General features: G+C 38.9%; 2 protein-coding genes across 2 annotated transcripts in view; one reads left to right on the plus strand and one right to left on the minus strand.

Moving 5' to 3' along the window:
- Positions 1-8,955, plus strand: part of uhmk1 (U2AF homology motif (UHM) kinase 1) — a 14,226-nt gene extending 5,271 nt beyond the window's left edge. Inside the window, exons 4-9 of the mRNA XM_086284572.1 lie at positions 162-359; positions 466-560; positions 639-715; positions 810-908; positions 1,041-1,129; positions 1,622-8,955. Of these exons, the coding sequence (XP_086140698.1) occupies positions 162-359; positions 466-560; positions 639-715; positions 810-908; positions 1,041-1,129; positions 1,622-1,768 (705 nt within the window). The 3' untranslated portion in view covers positions 1,769-8,955. The remainder of the gene's footprint in view (positions 1-161; positions 360-465; positions 561-638; positions 716-809; positions 909-1,040; positions 1,130-1,621) is intronic.
- A 1,146-nt stretch (positions 8,956-10,101) lies between these two features.
- LOC147301504 (meprin A subunit beta-like) lies at positions 10,102-19,700 on the minus strand. The gene is made up of 15 exons (XM_086283892.1): positions 19,465-19,700; positions 19,297-19,324; positions 19,044-19,094; positions 18,913-18,956; positions 17,919-17,997; positions 17,712-17,829; positions 16,109-16,287; positions 15,732-15,950; positions 13,706-13,855; positions 12,000-12,215; positions 11,508-11,764; positions 11,041-11,251; positions 10,775-10,951; positions 10,398-10,654; positions 10,102-10,282 (listed from the first exon to the last, which is right to left on the minus strand). The coding sequence occupies exons 1-15, from the start codon at positions 19,504-19,506 to the stop codon at positions 10,238-10,240; spliced, it is 2,073 nt and encodes a 690-aa protein (XP_086140018.1). The 5' UTR covers positions 19,507-19,700; the 3' UTR covers positions 10,102-10,237.
- Between the last annotated feature and the right edge of the window lie 238 nt (positions 19,701-19,938).

Here is a 19,938-nt window from a genome sequence, read left to right on the forward strand (position 1 = left end):
GAAATAAATGCACTTAATAGAGATGACTAGAACAAATGTTTTGTGCTCATTTTGTTTTTATGTTAGCTAAAGATAAAATAGTGTGTATTTAGATGTGAATGTTAATAAAAGAGGATCAGGGATAGCTCTGTTTGTGAAATTACGACATCCTTATCTTGCAGGATGTCAAGTACATCCAGACAGACGGGTACCGCGCACCGGAGGCTGAGCTTCAGAACAGCCTGGCTCAGGCAGGGGTGGAAATGGAGGGAGACTCGGGCTGCACGGCCGCCGTCGACCTGTGGAGCCTGGGCATCATCCTGCTGGAGATGTTCTCAGGAATCAAACTCAAAGACACCGTCCGCTCGCAAGAGTGGAAGGTATGGCAAAGCTCTCCAAGTTTTAAGCAAAGAAAAATCTAATAACACAGACCTTTGGTGCAATAGAAAGACATGAGCTTACACAGTATGGTTTTCTGCCCTGCAGGATAACAGCGCTGCCATTGTAGACCATGTCTTTGCCAACAACAGCCTGGCATGCCCTGCCATCCCCGTCTATCACCTCAGAGACCTTATTAAAAGGTAAAGAATCATGCACTAAACAGTGAAGTCTTATCATGATGGCTCTGGTTGTTGACTCATGTTACTTTGTGTCTGCAGCATGCTTGTCACTGATCCAAAACAAAGATGCTCAGCTGAAACTGCCCTGCTGAGCCCATTCTTCAGTATTCCCTTTGGTAAGTGTCAATATTTGAGACATTCACTAAGATAAACACAACTCTCTGGTGTGTTATACTTAGGTGTGTGTGCGTGTGCGTGTGTGTGTAACAGCACCTCACATTGACGACCTGGTTCTGCTGCCTTCTCCTGTTCTGCGTCTGCTCAACCTAATCGATGACAGCCACCTGCACAATGAGGATGAATATGAAGGTACAACAGCATGATTTTTACTTTGTTTTTTTCCATATTTTTGTGTTGCTTCTATCCTTCACTGATTTCTCGAAGCTTTATTATTCCATCGCTTGCCTCAGTTAAGTAAAAATGTCGGATTGTCATTCCCAGATATCCTGGAGGACATGAAAGAGGAGTGCCAGAAGTACGGATCCGTGGTTTCTCTGCTCATCCCCAAGGAAAATCCAGGGAAAGGACAGGTGAGTCTTTTTGTCCTTCTAAAGCTGCTTTTTAAACTTTCCTTCTAAACAAATACAGCTTTTTCATACCTTTCAAATGAATTGAAATCTGAGAGGGTTTTAATCTTCCATCATTTTACAGTTGCTGTATTTTATTAAGAGAAGCCTTGAAAGAAAACATTACAGTTCACACTTCCTTTGCTGCTGCAGGTTTATATTAAAACATGACCGATCTTTTGTTTATTTGCAGACTTTTCGTCTCACTGTATATAAATGTATATCTATAAATGCAGTTCAGAAGATTGATTAATAATGCAGTCATTACAGCAGAAAACACATTTATTTTAAATTTATTTACCTTTATTTAAACATGAAGTCCCATTAAATCAGATGTTTTATAAAGGAAAATTGTTTGCAGCTCATTATCTAAATGAGTTGAAAGCATGTATTCAGCATAGCCGTGAAATACAAACAAAAGCACCCACTAAATCTTCATTTCCCTTCTGTCCACAGGTGTTTGTGGAGTATGCTAACTCCAGCGACTGCAAAGAGGCTCAGAGGCTGCTGACAGGCCGCACCTTCGATGGGAAGTTTGTCGTGGCTACCTTCTACCCTCTGAGCGCCTATAAAAGAGGTTACCTCTATCAGACTGTCCAGTGAACTTTTAAATCCTCAATTTACACCTCAGCATAGTTTGCATGTTAAAAACACAACTGCAAAGGTCACCAATGAGTAGCTGCCCTGCAGTTTAAGCTCTTTCAGATATGAGTGAGTGTAGTTCTCCATGCAGTTTTCTACAGCAAATCTGTGTTTCATGCAGAGTGCAAACTGAGCTGTGTAGCCTCCACTTTCAGTCTGTGTGCTCTTTTTATCCATCCAATGCTTTAATATATACTAGATCTGTCTCATTTAATATCTGTTAGCCAGAGGCCTGCGTTCTGGGGACCGTAGTGCCTGTTCGAGCTTCCGTATCACTTTCATTCACTCATAAAACCTCCCATCAGAGTTCCAAGATGAAAAATTATAGCTGCATTTAAAAACTTCTAAAGGACATCTCACTTGATAAATATATAGATATTGACTTTACTTCATCAGCTTTATACAGAATGCTGTTAAAAACATGTAGCAGATGTTAAGTAGTAATTTAAAGGGAGTTTTATGCATCAAACTCAAAACTAATGACAAAAACACCCTGAGAATCACACCCCTTCAAAGTGAAAATTTACTGTGGTGAAAGCAATCTGTTAATATTGCCTATTTATATATCTTTTTAGGTTAAACATTTTAGAGGAAATGACATGGTACCAGGGGAATATCCAGGTGTCTTCTGCCTGTTTTCAGGGAGATATTGTTTGACTAATGCTTCCACTAGCTGGTAGTTTTCACTCACTAACTCACTGCCATTATCTGAGCAAGCCGAGGGGTCTCTGCACCCTCTCCTGTAGCCTTATGCGTCGTAGCCTTTCATTTAAAGCCAATGTGCTCTATTATCTATTTTGATTATTTTCATTGTGTGTGAAACCTTTCAGAAAAACATGCAGTAAGCATAGTTGTTGTTGTTGTTTTTTCACTGCAGCACACAAGCAAGAAAATTAAGAGATAAAACTGAAGAACTAGTAGGTAAATAAGCCTGTGAACAAAAAAAGGTTCCAGCAGAGGCGAAAATGTTTTCTAACTTCCTCTAACTTGAGCCAGTGATGTGTTCCGTTTACCTCGTAATTTTGTAGTCCGGAGCCAAAGCATTAACCAGATATTGGATGCAGATGTGTGCAGTGGGACATTGGAGATTACCCTGATCAAGTGGTGTAAAGCCACTACCTGGAGGATATTTGTAGCCTCTTTAATTAGGACTTTTTTTTTAAGACAATCTTGAGTTGGTACAGTCCGTGTTGCTGTCATCACTGTTTTTAAATCTTGCACATTGTGGCTTTTAAAGGCTGTGCAGTACTGTTGCAAGGTGAAGGCTACTGTACTAACTAGATAAGGTTTAATATATGACAAGCTTCCAGTGTGTTGGTGCATGATCCAGGTGATTGATTGTACACTGCCAGCCCAGTGTTGTAGCATCATCGTCCTGTGGTAGTTAGTACTTTTCATACTAAAGCCAGTTTCTTGAAATGCTGCTTTTTGCATGATGAGGGGAAAAAAAGAAATCAAAACAAAACATGTAGCCTTGAGATAAAGATTTCCTGGAGCCAACAAAGTTAATATTTTGCATCTTTTAGCAGCAGGTTTTGGTGTTTTTGCAGTGGAATGTGTTTTTTGTTTTCTTGGTTTTATTCTTTTCCATTACTGGGTTTATAGTAAACACCAAGACCGCTCTGAAAGTATTTTGAAACATCAGACAATTTCTACACAAGTGCCCTATGACATTCACAGGCTAGCTAACTAACCAAAATGCTGCTATGACAGCTGATTGTGCTACAGCGGCATGTGCTTATAGCTAAAGCCTTTGCTGATGCCTTATGAAATAACCTTCCAGCAGTTTTAGTGTCCACACAAATTAAAGTGGACTGTTACCAACAATAACCTGGAACAAATCATTTTTCTCCTTCATTAGTTGCTCACTGCTAATTTTTCTTCTTATAGCCCAAGTAGCTATTAATCAAAAGCTCGAAGCTACATTTGACAGTGCAGGTGTTAGCTGCGGTAAACACTAATGCTAATACTGCAAGATTCTAGAAGTGAAATTCCCGTTATATTCTTCATGTTGATTTTGATCGTGAGCTGTAATTTTGTAACCATCCAAAGCAGACTGGCTACAGGCGACAACATTATGAAGCAGTGCTGTGTGCTCCTGTAGAAAGCAGATAGCAACCTTGTTTTAACAAAAAAAGCATTTTATTCATAGTAGAGTAAAATGGAAAAGAACTACTTCACCCACAATCACGACCTAAATCCTCAAATTCTGACTTGAATCCTTCTTGAAATGGAAAAGCCACAAACAGTGATTCCAGGCAGGAACAAAGTCCTTTACTCTATTGAGAACTTCTACTTTACTACATACGCAAACATCAACTACAAAATATATTGACAGCTATTATTTTACAACACTATGATGGGGAACACGATTAAATTCAAGAAGGCTGAAAGTTGTTTCCTCTGGAATCTGGGGTGTGCAGTGCATTGTGGGATGTCTAGTTCCTTCTCCGTTAAAAGTAACTTATGCGCATATTATTGTACCTTTTGCTTTTTTCCCTTTATTGTTTTTAACCAAAAATCTTTTTGTGTTTTTTTTTTTTGTTTGTTTGTTTGTTTTTTATGATTCCTCTCGTAGCTGGTTGGCTTGGTTCGAGGCTTAAAACTCTTTAACTTTCTGAACAACAACATGTAAAGTGCTTTGAGTGCTTAGAGTAGAAAAGCGCTAAATTCAAACCAGTCCACATCAATGGAGAAAATGAATGGGATATTCACTTCTAGAACCGGAGCTCTTAGAAACATGGGTGGTTACTGTTGAACTAGCAACAAAACACCTTTGATTATATTAAACAGAACAAAGGTTTTTTGTTCAGTTTTTTTGCTCAAAGTTACCCTTACAGTTGACCCATTATGCTTTTCCTTGTTTTCTGCCGCCGAGGGCAGATTTCCATAATATATCTTGTGTTTTGTGAGGGTTTGCTAGTCAGAAGAAATTTGGCTCCAAGGGAGAGGAAACGATTTGTTTCAGACAGGGTGGACTGAAGAGTAAGGCTCAGTATGTGGTAAAAGGAGTTATTCTGAAGAGTGAAACATGCAGTCACTGTATTGGAGTCCAGTCATAATGATATTGAGCTGGCATAATAAGTCTTCTTTAAAGTCTGGTGTGTGAAAAGCAGCAACTGGGTATGCTGCTGAAACATAAAAACACGATAGAAACCAGATGGTGACGTCGATGAGGAGAATAAGTTTATGCATTTATACTCTTTTTTTTTTAATATAATCCAATTTCATTTGGATTATACTTAAAATATAAACTGAAAGAGAAACAGCAGCGTTATCCTTGGAAAGGTCTAAAGATGTATTTTTCTACAAACTTTATGTTTTTGCCTGAAATGTGAATTCCAAAGTTGAGAGCATCTCTGTTGAGTTGAGAGCTGAGAGCATCGCTGCCCTGAAATCTTGATTTTTAAAACTTGAGTCCTTCCAACCACTTTATGATAAAGCAGGTTGTAGATCTGTGGCATGTAAGCACATTATGTAACTGTAAAACAGGGATAAATAAAAAAACACCCCACATCTACTCACCCAGTCAGATTAATTAATTGGCTTACAACGTGTTACAAGCAGAGATTGAATATTGTGAATGAATTCCTTGTTTATGTGGAAAATAGTAAGCTATTCTCCACCTAAAATGGGCTGTAAGGGTGGTTTCACTACTCATGAATACGACTGGGGCCATCCACAGTTTCTTTTGGACTGCCAGCCACAACACACAATAAACCAGAGAAGCACAGAGACGAAGTTAAAGATGTTCGACTGAAAAAGAACAGAACATGAATCCACACTGTTGTCGTTAAAGCGCTGCAACATGGTTAGTTTCATATGTTTTTGTCGTATATAATCAGTTGAGTTCTGGTTTTTACTGTTAGTAGTTTATAGTGAAAAGGGCAAAGCAGGTCTGTCTGTGGCTGCACCTTCAAAATGATAATGTGACCAGCTGGCTTTTATAAACGAATAGAAATACTCGTTGATTTTATGAAGCGTTTGTTACCTGAATGTCTGAGTCCAGTGCTGCTCTTTATTTCACTGGAAGCATGAATATAAAAAGAAAATGTGTCCACAGAGCTGTGAGAGAGAGACGTGGGGGGAATCCTTTGGCAGTTTTAAATGTTTGAGTGGAATATTTATTCAGGTTGCAGTTTTTTTTAAGGTGTTTGCTGATGGTGATGTGAGCTCTATGATGCAGAAACAATGTTCTTTGAGTTTGTTTATGATTTTCTTTAGGTAAACGTGCAGTGTGGAGCTTTGTCTCCCGTGTCTGACAGTGGAAGTCATTTCATCAACACTGTTAACGCATGCTGACCATGACTGTTTTTAGACACATCATCAGAAACTCTTCTTGGAAGTTTCCTAGGTTTTTTCCACTTTCCTCTTCTCTCTCTGCATTACTGTGGTTGCTTAACTCTTCAGTTTCGGCAACCCAGTTATTGCTGGATAGGCATAAAACACGTTGCTACCAGTGCATCAAATTTAAAACTCCAGTACTCTATGAGCAATCATAAGCTTAATAAGCTTTGTGTTTAGAAAGACCTTGATTGTCTGCCACAGTCCAGCTTTACATTTTGAGATTGGGTAAAGTTTATTTAGACTTTTGTTTTTTAATATATTAGTTAAAAAAAAAATTTCTTTGCTCAAGGCAGAAAAGATGCTCCGCGCCGCCTCATGCTGCTGGCACTCGCAGCAACTCGAGCAACTGAAAACGTACGTTGGCCTGAAAGTAATCCACAGATGGTTGTCTGGCTGCATTTTTGAAACCCTGCAGATAGGAACTGCATTTATGTACTTTTATCACTCAGAATAGAGCAAAGTGTGAGCAAATCAGAATATCCACGGTAGTGTTACGCCTCCTGTTTACGCCCTCTGAGGCTTGTATCTCTATCTTGTCTCTGAGGCAGCTTCTCACTTAAGACTTAAATCCATTATTTTGTCTTGATAGACTTCTTAGGCACTCAGTTAAGGTTGTTGATTATAAATTTCTTTTCTTCATTTATACGACTGCTTGTTGCAGCACTAATGCACACTACTTTATGTGCGACTGCATTAGTGTTTGAAGTATCTGGTTCTCTGTGTGTGTGTTTGTGGCATTAGAGCTCCTTCGAGTATTTTATGATGTTGTTCAGCAGAGAAATTAAAAATATTAGGGTTCAGAGGTGGGCGATGATTTTCTTTGTCTTTCTTCCAGTTAGCTGTCCCACTTTTGACCTGCATTTGAGTGTGTGTGCAGAGGATTTTGATCCTTCTTTTCCCCCTTTTTTCCAATTTCATCCTGCCTGCTCTTGTAGTCTTCCATCCTTCTTCCCAAATCCAATGCTGTGATTCAAACGTGGCTCATAAGTGTTTACTTTTCCAACTTTTTTAAGTTGTAAAAATGAGATTTGTTCTCTGCATATTCCATCTGCTTCACTTAAATTCTGGGTTTGTTTTCCTTGTAGCTGCTAGTGAATCAAGGTGCAGCTTTAAGTCAGTCCATTTTCTATATTTCTGCCATCAAAGATATATTTTTTCAGAGTGTACTTTATCTTCACTGCACATTTATTGTGCATCTAGATAGTGTCTTATATGTATGCACACCTGTGTGGAGGATGAAATAGCAGTGAAAAAGTTAAACGCCTTCTAGCTGTGTGCATGGCGTGATGTGTAATGTGTGCTGGGACTATTCTGCTCCATCAGCATGTGTGTGGTGATATGGCTCTATATACCAGCTTGCTTGCAAAGGCAATCGAAAAATCCTTTGAAATGACAAACAGGGAGTCAGTTTAGAGCTGAAGAGTGAGTGAATATGAAAAAGTGCCGCCAGCTGTTTAATCTTTAACACAACTGTTGTATGATGTCCTGTTATTGAAAGCACATTATCAAAGGAATATCTTGAAATTCTTTACAGCACAGCAGATAAAAGCTGAAGATTAGATCAAATATAAAGAACATCAGCTGCTTCATTTACACAAAACATCAACTGACAGTGAAATGAGCGAGCTAAACGTGAGCAAGAACACTACAACAGTAGAAATGTCCTGTTGGTTCAGGGTTTTTTTGTTTTTTTGCTGAATTTGAATTTAACATGCTGCATATTGACAAAGTGTTTAGAAAAGTGTTCTTCGTGTGAATAATTGTCATTTTTCTTTTTAAATCTTTTAAAGCTGCAGTAATTGTTTCATTTTCAATCCAAACAATAATTCTACATGGGTTAAGGGAAAAAAAGCTCTGTGGAGCTGAGGAGACAGTCACTCCTTATGACATCTTTCACGTTACCCTTTATCATTTGACAACAAAGACACTGATTAGTGCAGCTTTAAAAGTGTGTTTTCTGCACAAACAGGTCCCAGAGTACTGACCTGAGTTTTCTTTTCTTTTTCTTTAATATCTGACCAACTACTGTTGTAAAATCAGGTTTGGGTATAAATGCCAAGCAGGCAGCACAATCTCTGAGGGCTCAGAAATACCAAATCCAGACCGGAGTACCAGCTGAGTGAAACCAAATGATGTGAGAAGCGAGAGAACTTGCACAGTAATTGTTGTCATTTCGAGTCCGAACAAATTTAAAAAAAAAGGTCTTTTAGTGTAATCATTTAAAGAGTCGAAAGACAATCCACAAGACAAGTGTTGCCTTTTGTTTTTGGTTGAGGCCTTCTTGTTGATTTTATGTTTGAGAAGCAGTTTACTGAATGTTAAAGTTAGATGATCTTCCAGAGAGCAGTGGGTCCATTTGAAGCTCAAACCTGACTGATTGCTCATAAATCACAGCGATGTGAGGATTTCTGTCCTCAGTGATGAGTCCTTCTTACTGAATATCCCACCGGTCACTGAAAACAGATGATTGTTTTTGATTGTTACAGATCGTCTGCTTAGAGAAAGCACAATGTAAGAAGGTCACTGTATGCAAGATGCATGCAACACGTGTGAACCTGTGTGTGTTAATCCATTCTATAGAGCCTTCCAGATCACAGTAACCCATGGCACTCACTGTGTTTGAGTGTATCACAATAAAAACAATGCTTGACTTGAAACTGCAGTCTGTCTGGTGTTTCGGGACTCGGGATTTTCTCTCTTTTTCTCTCAGAAGTCTTAAAAAGACCCCTATATGTAGAACAAATGTTCATTTAACAGTCCAAAATGAAATATGGTTGTTATGTCCAGTATAAAATGATATTTAATAAATTACATCACTGGGATAAAAAGTCAATTTGTGTTTTTTCTGCGGTTCATTCTGTCCAGTAATATGGAGTGGAATGCCTCTTAGTGGTCACTGTTGGAACTGCAGTCAGCAGGTATGGTGAGAAACCATCTCAGCATGGTTCAAACTCGGGAATTCCATTTACCAGATTGATGAGGTTTGGTTAGAGATCCTCTAAAGTCTTGTACATTAGTAATGAGGTAATTGTATTAAGAACTGAAGATGCCTCGTGGATAAGAGGTGAAAATCTTCAAAAAAACCAACAACTTGAAGTCCAGTCGCCTTTTTCTCAAGCTCTTAAGACTAAAGGTAATTGTGTCGTTAAACTTAAAATCCAGGTTATTCACCTTTGAAAATCTAAAAACTAATGCTTTGATTCCCAAACCTTTTCCTAGGTTACTTTCCCCAAAAATATTTCTCCAACTCAATGGGAGGATCCAGAATAATGTTCAGGTAAAAACGCATATCATCAGCCAATCCTTTGTGTAATTTATTTTGGTTTACGTAATTCCCTCATTCTAATTTCACTGATGCACCTCAGCCATCAGCGTTGGACATGTGTCCTGCGTTCTGCACTTACCACCTGAACCAAAGCATTTACAGTAGTGTAAACACAGGTAAATTAAATTTTAGATGGACATGCATACATGCGTACACATCGATGGTTAGGGTTCAGAACCAGGGAAAAAACACTGATAATCCCCTGATGTGTATTAGTTGTGTCCAGCATTAAAAATAAATGACTAAACATCCTGACCTGATTCTCCCAGGAGTCTTGTGAAAACAGACTCAGCGTCACTAAATATCTTTCTTCTTTTCACTCATGACCCCAGTTTCACTCCCCATCCATTTTATATGCCACTATTGTATGTCATTAACTTTGTGTCATTGCTCCAGTAGTGCTTTTTTGTGTCTATCACTTTTATCTTCTCTTCTCCTTCCTTTCCCGGTTGTGGCAGATGGCTGCTTTCCATGCACCTGCTTCTATGAGGGAATTTTTCCTTCTAGTGGATTTCTCTATAATTTTCCATGTTGTCATTTTACATTATAAAACTCCCTGAGATGTTGTGTTGTAGCGCTGAAGATATAACTGATGTCAGAAAGTGGACAAATGCTATAAAGACAAATGCTGTCAGATTTTATTTAATTCAAAGTCCGATTGCACTTGGTGACAATCTGATTAAAAATTGCTGAAATCACTGATTCACTCATATTGTAGTTTCTGTTCTGGCCACTGTCACGTTTCCTTTGACTGCCCATCACGGTGTAGAGAAAGGAGGTGATACATCTTTACTTGGTTGCTCCTGTAATAAAAAAGAAATTTAATGTGGATTTGATCAAATTTTCTTTAGACTAATCAGCACAGAAAGGACACAGTAACAACTGAAGATGTGCTGACTCTGTTTTAGTCGTACTCACTTCCACGAATCCAGATATGTTATGAATGATCACCCCCTCCTGCTGTCTCTTCATCTTATTCGTCCTCCAGGCTTTCCCCACAATCAGCATGGAAACCACCAGCATGAGTCCTGCCACTGATCCAGCGATAGCTATGACTACAGTGGTGTTATTGACAGCTCCCTGTGGAGCTGCTTGATCTGCTGCCTTTATCGGTCTCTCATCACCATGGACGACAGAGTCGGGCATAGGCTGCGGCTTCAACAAGTCCGATAGATCTGAGGGAAGCCAAAAATGGCAAGGCTAACCAAACAGGGGTGGGTCATAATATTTGTCTCAGAATTGTAATTCTGATCAAAACATTGTGGTTCCCATCTGTTGTCTAAAAGCTTCCTCACCTTCCAGACTGAAGAGGAAGAAGGCGTCGTCTCCTTTGATGAAGTATCTGCTCCTCAGTCTGTCGTGGGTGATGAAGCTACTTGTTCCAAACCCTGGACCTCGATAGTAATAACTGCCATCAGACTCAGTTATTTTAGAGCCCACAATCTTGGGATTATCCCAGAAGAACTCAGTACCTGGAGAGAAAACATGGAAACGCAACAGCTCACTGAAAACACGGAATGACTTGACAAATAATTAGTTAACCTGTTGCCCTGCTTCTTACCATCAGAGGACATCTTCGCAGGGTCTGTTGTGATCATTCGGTTCATGTTCATGTGCTGCCTGATGTCGGACTGCTGATCCATCAAGGTCATGGTTGCTTGGTGCCATGGACATGGCCACTTGAGATTGTCGTCATTGGGGCCTGAGGTCAGGTGGAAGTAGATGGCCATATACCCTGGATTGCTGCTTTGCCCGTTTAGGTAAACACCTACCTGAAGAGGGCAGGGCAATATGAAGCTACCACAGGGTTTCCACGTTCATTACCTAATGTACACTGGTTCAAAAACCTTTTGTTTCTCTCCCATTTGAAAAAGACAGGCTCTAAAATAGTGACTAAATGTATTTGAACGTCATAAATAAACAAAAATAGTGTTTTATTTATTATGGAGGACCGTACTTTGAAGTGTTTCCAGTTATTTTTAATGGAACAGAATTAAAAAGATATATAAATATTAAATAGTAATTTACCTGGAAGGTGTAACCTGTTGGTGACATGAAGCGAGGGCTGCTCATTCTCTTTCCAGCTGGTGTGGTGGCCAGCAGCTCGTTGATGCCACGGATGTGCCAGATGTGATGAGGACACTTTGTGGATGACAGGTTAATGTCATCCAAAGAGAAACCTCCCTTTGATGGATTCATTCCCCTCACGCCCTCGAAAACCACTCGGGCCTTCTGCGTCACGTTCAGGTTGATGTTATGCAGCTCCCAGGAGCCCATGACACCTCCTGCAAAGATGGAAGAACAGATGTTAATTCTTAATTTATCAATTATATCCGAACTTTAACACATCCGTGTATAAAGTTTTTCATTCATTTAAAACTCAATTTAATTGTTCTTTTTACAAATCTCGGTTAAATGTATTGATGCGTTCGCTAAGTGTCACCAAATTCAGAACTTTCCAAATCACACCTTTAACAATAACCTTCACAATCACAACTCGGTCTGTATGTCATTTCTTACCTGAAATGCTGTGGAAGAGCTTCATTTTCCCGTTGGGGTTGGCCTTGTCGTACTCTCTCACCCAGATGTTGAGAACATCATCGTCTGCCCCGGAGTTATAGAGGAAGAACTGCAGACACTGGGCTCCAGATTTGGGATAAAGCCAGCGACTCTCCAGAAAAGCACGCTCGCCAGGTAGTGCAGAGGCTGTGCTGAAGTGCATGAAGTAACCTTTCCCTGGACAGCAAAAATCAATGGTGATATTAAGTATCAACATTGGGATGTTACAGCAAATCTGATTGCCTGTGAAAGACAAATAATTGTTGAAATACTGTATTTCAAACAACTACAGATGCTTGTTGCATCTCTCTTCTTTTTAAGGCATCTGCTTCTTCTTTTGTCTTTTTCTTTTGCCCAGTTTCCTCAGATTTTTTAATGACTCAACATCTTGAGATATGCCAAATTATCAGCTAATTGAGAATCAACTTCTTGGTGCAAAAACATTATCTTTAGTATTTTCCTAGGTTTGACTAAAGAAGTTGAAACAAATTATGTGTTTTTGCAACAGACTTCTAGTAACAAAGTGCCTACGGGTCCAATTTAAATGGTTTCTTTGCTAAATTTTCTGTTTTGTGTAGACACAACACTAGTCCATCAAATTAGTTAAGTGCTTATAATGCTTAAATGAATAATAGGTCAGTGGTTAGTGGTTCAACAAACAACAAAGCATTCTGCTTACAATGGTCATGTAGAAGGACTGAACTGAAACTGAGTGAAAAAGCAGCCAATGACGAAAGAATGAAAAATTATTGCTCAACACCACTTTAAACATCACAAGATGGACTCAAATTTAGATTATTTGATATTATTATTTTGATTATGGAATCAAAATATAGAGAAATTAGGAGTGTCATGAGAATTTTGCCAAGTACTGTACAGACTAGGCAGTAGCAGTAGTACCTAGAGGGTATTACCTCAGTAGCAAGCAGTTGTGCACCTTAAAGGTACAATAAAGTACTTTATTTTCTGAATGTTTTAAATCTTTCACATTGAAAAACCTTCCAATCTGTTTGTGAAGTCCTACAAACATTTTTCTCATTGCTTTCTCTATATAACAACAGGATATAGGTTTGAAGATTCTTAGCAGGCATCAGTTTTTATTCTCTTGATGTACCACTGGTATTAAAGCAGTGGGATACTGGGTTTGTCTTTTTGTTGTTAGCACAGCAGTAGTTCAACTTAACGAATAGAAAACCAAATAAAGAATGATTCTCTCTTTTAGTGAGATCAGTACTGAAGCATTTTATCCTTGCCGAGTTTATCGTATAAACACTTGCAAGTTATTTTTCTAACAAACTAAGCGTGTTTTTGTGAAAACAATAAATCCCTTTATCTTGATTCCAGTCTGAACTTTGCACAGGTCACTGCTGTAAATCACCTCGGCTCTCTTTGTTTTTCAGATACATGTAACCAAAGCAGTAGCTCTTAACTCAGATAAGAGCACACAGGTAATCATTCCTTGGAACTCTCAACATCTCTCTTCAGACATCCCCACCCTCCACAAACCAGAGTCCAGTTTTTGAAAGTGCACTAAATGTTTTTGTAGTGCACACTATTTATTTAACTAAGGGAGAACTGTTGGGATTAAGAATCCCTTTGTGCATGGAAAGATCCTTCCATGAAGGCTTAGCATAATAACACACATTTTTGTGATTATTCATGGTTACCTTTGCATTGTCCCAAATTGGTGAAATCAGTCTCAGGTCCTCCAGCCACTGAAGCAAGCTGCTCCCACTTTGCATCGCCAGAGCCCTGAATCATCCCGCAGATGTTCTCCTCCTCAAAATTACAGCTGTCCACAAAGGTGGAAGACGTGGCTGTTGAGAGGAAGCAATCACACTTTCACTGCTCGATCTAGTCCTACAGACAGAACACTGCCATTTCCCCTCTTTACAAAAAATACGTTCTAACTTTGGGGAAAAGAGATGACTAAAATTGAGAAATTAGCAAAAAGGAGAGGAAGCTGACACTTTTAATATAAGGTCTTTAAGGTTTATTGGTATAATTTTATAATCAATATATTCTAATTATATTATATCATAGTATAGACGCAGAGAAGCTGCATTCAGCTTTTATGCTCCATATATCTGGAACAAACTCCCAGAAAGCCTCAGATCAGCTGAAACACTCAGTTTATTTAAATCCAGGTTGAAGACTCACCTGTTCTCAGCTGCATTTGAATAAAGCACCAAATCCACACTTTTAAGCTTAAATTTCAAAACTTACATTTTAACTACTGATTTTATCTACTGTTCTGATTTTATCTACTGTTTTTTTAATCAATTTTAAATCATGCTTTTTATTGTTTTTGTTTTTTAGTGTCTCTGTAAAGCACTTCGAATCGCCTTGTTGTTGAATCGTGCTATATAAATAAACTTTCCTTGCCTAGTAAAATTTTTTTATTTTATGGAAACTTGTTTTGCAAGAGTTATTGATGTGCTCCGCTCTCTTCAGCTGTGTTATCACAGATCCAAGTTTTATTGGGCTGCATTGAAGTCTGTTAAAAAGAAACAAAGTGCTGATAAAGAGCCTGACAACTAAGTTGTGATAATGCAGATAAACAGCAAGAGTACAACCATCCACATGTGGCTATATTATGTATCATAATAGTACAAAAAGCTTCTAGGTCTAGAAAACAACTTGCAGACTTCCAGAGCTCCTGTGTGTTGACCTGAAGACAGGAAACAAATCGGCACCTGTGCCTTACATAACACTGTACAGTGTAGCGTGAGGGAAGTTAATCTGTTGATTAAACTATGGTTTACTATTAAACTATGAAGACTGATTATGGTTTATTGTCCAAGATTATCACTGTATAATCTCATCATTTTCTGCCAGACAGACTTTAATCTGTGCAACACTGTTTGGTTATCATTGCACATTGGTTTTAATGAACGGATTCAATTTATTGTTTGTTCAAAGTGCCATCGGTCACTGTAGATTCAATATACGTGTAGAATTTTTATCTACTGTTTTACAACAACACCCATGATGTGTTATGAATTTAAATATTGGTTCCCATCTTCATGCTTCTTCCCATCTTGATGTTCAGCTGATGATGACTTAAGAAAAACATGAAGATATGAAAATGCTGAAAATGAGCTAGATTAGCTTTCGCTGCACACTGAACACAAAGAGCAAATGTTTCTTTCATGCTTTGTTTCATGCTCTGTGCTTAGACATCTTTAGAGTTCCTACTTGGAATCTCATGTTTTTCAGTTCTGTTTTTCTGCTACACTATGCACAAATTACCACATGAACTTTGCAGAACTTGTTTGGGTTGAGTATGGGTAAATTTTAAATTTCCTTGCCATAATTGTCTAAATTGTTGGAAAATGCTCAAAGAGTCACCACAAACAACAACCTCTTAAAATATTTTCAGTTTTCGCTCCATTTAATACAATAATAATCTATTTCAGGGGATTTTATCTAGTCCAATGTGTTAGCTTAGCATGCTAATCCACATTAGAGTGACTAAAGAGATTTTTATTGCATGACACGATTAGTATTTGGTTAAACATAGTTCTAAGAAAAAAAGGCCATTAACACTTAATTTATGATATTAATAGTTCATTAGCACTCACTAGTTTTTGTGGTGTGGAATGTTTTCTTCCTCACCTTTGAATATTCTGTACGGTTTCTGCATTTCTTGTACTGTATGTGATTCATTTCTGACAAGTTGTCATGACTCACTGCAGTTGTAGAGGCGGTTGAGCTTAGTTAGGTCACTAGAACTGAACCCCATCCTCTGGCCAATCACATCCATGAAGTGGGGGATCTTTGTGACGATGGTCGGCTCTGAGCCGATGTTGAAGGCCGTCTTGCTGTAGTGCATCACAGAACCATAGTCATAGGGAACCCCCAGTGCACTGGACACTGTGTCATCATATGTGTTGAAGTTGTGCTCTTTACCTGAGGAATACCAAGAAGAAATTACCCTTATTTGACACAATATTTCAGTTGTCTGTCATTATTCTGACAACAGGGATATAAGAGAAACACAAACTCCTAATGGTTGTCTAATCTAATTCTACATTAAATGAGGTGTAATTCACACTTGTCACTCTTACCGGACTGAATCTGATTCCAAATGATGTCGACGTAGTCGTCACGGTCAGCTCTGGACTGCTCGTGCCAGAAGCCGAGAGCATGCAGGAACTCATGTTCAACTGTTCCCAGCCTATCACAGTTACTACCAATGGAAAGCTCCTGCTTCCCCACATGACGGTTGCCAACAGAGGAGTAGCATCTGTAGAGGAAGAAATCTGGATGTACAAATCTCTAAACACACAGATCTCCCATCTTCCAGGCTCAACTCACAAACTGCGTGACTATTAGCAGAAGGCAAACAGGTAATACAATTAAAGCTACCACTAATAATGTAATTTATCACTTAATTATTATCTTTTTTTAGATTTTGTAATTGATTTCATTTACCAGTTACTGGTTATGTCAAGTATTATGAATTATGTTTATTTATGTCACCAAGTTGTGTAAAAGTTCATGAATATATTTTGTCTCATAAACCATAGTAATATATATATTAATATATATATATATATATATGACATAGCAGCTGGATAGCATAGTGGTTAAACTACACGCCTTTGGAACAGAGGATCGCAAGTTCGATTCCTGCCTGGGGCGTCTGTATCCAGTAAGGGTCCTAAGGCTAGACCCCCTATGCTAAGCAAGCCTACCGCAGACATGAGCGAGACAGATAAATATGAAGGCATGCCGGCTCGGACGTCGCCCGGATCAACAAGGTCCGCGTCAGGTGTTGAGGAACCAGGGCACCCTGACGAAAAATGGGCTACTGGAACAAGAAGGCATCGGTGGGCAAGGGACGAAAACAGGGCGTTGTTGGAATGCTACTACGCAAGTAACCCCGGCGGAAGGGGCTACATGAATAGGATGAGGGACCTATGGATTCTTCGATACCCAACATCCACAATGACGGCGAAACAACTAGTAGCTCAGTGTTCCAACATTCGAAAGAAGGGACTGCTCTCACAGCTAGAGATTGACGAGGTACAACACAAATGCTACGGCAAGGAGGAGTCAGGACGCCAGGTCAGGGGGGAGATATCATCACCCCCACCCGAGATTGGGTACATAGCCCCAAGTGCGATAGGAGAAGGATCGTTGAGTGCGAGAGGAACTGACCTGAAAAATAGGATCATGGCCAAGCTTGAAACCTGGATCCCCCGTAGCCGGTTACCAAGATTACGTGAAGTACCCTCAGAAGGTCTGCTAGATGATGTTAATGCAGCACTACGGGCAATACCTACAACCACAATTACCGACACTAACAAGCTGATCTACAATACGGCAGCAGTGATCAGTGAGATGCTTGGTTACAAGTTGAACAGCCACAAGGGGCAGTACCCTCCATGGAGAAGGAGGCTAGAGGGCAAGATCAAAGTAGCACGGAGGGAGGTTAGCCAACTAACGGAGTTGCAGAAAGGTGCGACAAATAAGGTGCCTAAGAAATACAGCAAGCTGTCCATGTATATATATATATATATATATACATATACATAAATACACATATATATATATATATATATATGTGTATTAGAACCATATTTATAGGGAATGGTCATGGGAATGATTACCAAATGTTATTGTAGTTTCTTTAACAAGCCACCAGATGGTTGAAGGCTGACTCACCCATTGCCTTTAAAAACAGAGATATAGTTCTCCTCTCCTTTCCACGGCGAGAAATCGATGCAGGTCTTCAGTCTGTACTGATCAAAAGCCTTCAGGATCACTCCCTTTGCATTCATCTCTACAAAGTGCAAAATAAAATAGGGAAGCATAATGATTTGGTGCATAGAGTCACAACTGCTGTGAATGAGAGTTTCCGGAATGTCTTACCCAGGCTGTCCTCTAAGTAGTAGGGGATGATTGTTGGCCAGCGATATTGATCACCTATGATGGAGTTTCTGTCAGATGTCTAAAAGGAAACACGAATACTGTTATGTTGTAAAAATGCCTGCTAAGCCAGTGAACCTTCTTTTATCCTGCTTTAAGACTCTACTAATTACTAAAATTTAAAAAACGAATTCAATGATGTAATATGACTTGAAACTAGTGTTCGAGCCTATAATGAAAACTACAAACAACTGGATGTTTTTTTGCAAGCAGAAGAGACGCCATCTGCGTGCCATTAAAAGAATATGCAGATTTAAATCATTTTAGCACTGCCATCACTTTTCTGACCAAGAATTTATGGTCATCTTCTATATGCAGTCTGTGTTTTCATTATGTTAAATATCATGTGCTGGTTCACTGACTTTAATAGAAGGAGATGTTAAGTTCCTAATTTGGTCCTATAAGCTATTTCAGAAGATAAATAAATCCAAAGTGACCAAATATAACATCCACAACTGGGGCTAAAATGAGTCCACAAACCGAAAACACTAGAATCCAGTCCGGCAGGAAACGGTACAACATGACAAAGTACTGAGGGCAGACAGAAACCATAAATACACAGAAGATAACAACGGACGCGGAAACAGAAATAAAAGAAAACACAGCTTGCAACAACCAAGGTCACAACACAGGAAATTTAATTAAAATTTGAACACAAGAAACAAATGACTATCAAAATAAAACAGGAAGCGACTAAAAAGGAAATCTCTATCATCTTGGACAAAGATTTGGCAAGATACAGGAAGACACTAGGAACGCTAGACTAATTAAAACACAAACAATCAAAATTCGAAATAATCTTAAACACTAACAGAAACAAGATTACAAAGATGGTAAAAACTCCAGACTTAACACAGTGGCACTACTAAAATATAGAAAAACCCAAAAGAAATAAAAATATAAAACTCAGGCTTTTCATGACAAAGGATAAACTCACTTTTTCCTGAATAATATCTCCTTCCAACAGGTCCAGCCCAGCCGCTAAAGGGAAAACAATAAAATAATTTCACCGACTCCTCAGAGACATTATCAAGCAAAATGAAACAAGAACAGTGAACGAGAACAAACCTTCATTGATGTTAATGATGTCCCAGTCATGGCCTTCGTCAACATCAATTTCTGCAGGTAAGGAATCAGTGATAATAAGATAAAAGGCCTGTGAACTCTAATAACATGAACACAGAATTGGCTGAAAATGGTTGTTTTACTAAAGCATTAATATCCGGACAAGAGTAATACAAAGAAGTATATGGAACAGTGACATTATAAGTCCAACATTCCTTCAGTAACATCACCACCTAAAACATAATGTCTAGCTCACCTGTATCACCGGTTAGTTTGGCTGCTGTCTGTAAAGTAAATTAGAAGGCACAACAATCAATCAACAGAGAAGACTTTAATATTATCCCCGTGAAACTGAATGGACTCAAATCCTGCCTGGAAATGTAATAGATATTTTCATTGTATCCACATGAAGAGGTTCTCTTACCAAACCCAGAGCAAAGAGCAGAATGATCCACCTGAGCTTCATGGTTCCAGCTGCAGGGCGATGCTCTCTGAAGGCCTGCTGTGTCTCAACTAAAGCTGTTAACCTGTTTTTGTGCTGAAGAATTTCACGATCATTTTATGACTCAGGTTGTTAAAGATTGTGTGGTTACATAATTCATTATTAATTCCATCCATCCATTTTCTACTGCTTATCTGAGTTCAACTCATGGCGTCAGGAATCCAAACACTTATCTGGTGTTGTTGGAGCGACAGTAAATAACAGGTTTGAATTTTTGAAGTTTAGAAGCACAGGAGAGACTCACAGATGCAGATGCGGCTTTACCTGGGAGAGACAGTGACACAGATTTAAGATAAGATAAGACTTTATTGATCCCACGACGGGGAAACGTTTGCATTACCTCAGCTCAGGTACAGATATCAGAAGGAAATACAAAAATACAAATAAGTACCTGCA

This window comes from Aulonocara sp. 'chitande type north' Nkhata Bay, linkage group LG23, assembly GCF_057382095.1.
Source record: "Aulonocara sp. 'chitande type north' Nkhata Bay isolate Kocher_YH1m ecotype deep benthic linkage group LG23, A_spYH_male_GT1.1, whole genome shotgun sequence".
Taxonomy (NCBI): Eukaryota; Metazoa; Chordata; class Actinopteri; order Cichliformes; family Cichlidae; genus Aulonocara; species Aulonocara sp. 'chitande type north' Nkhata Bay.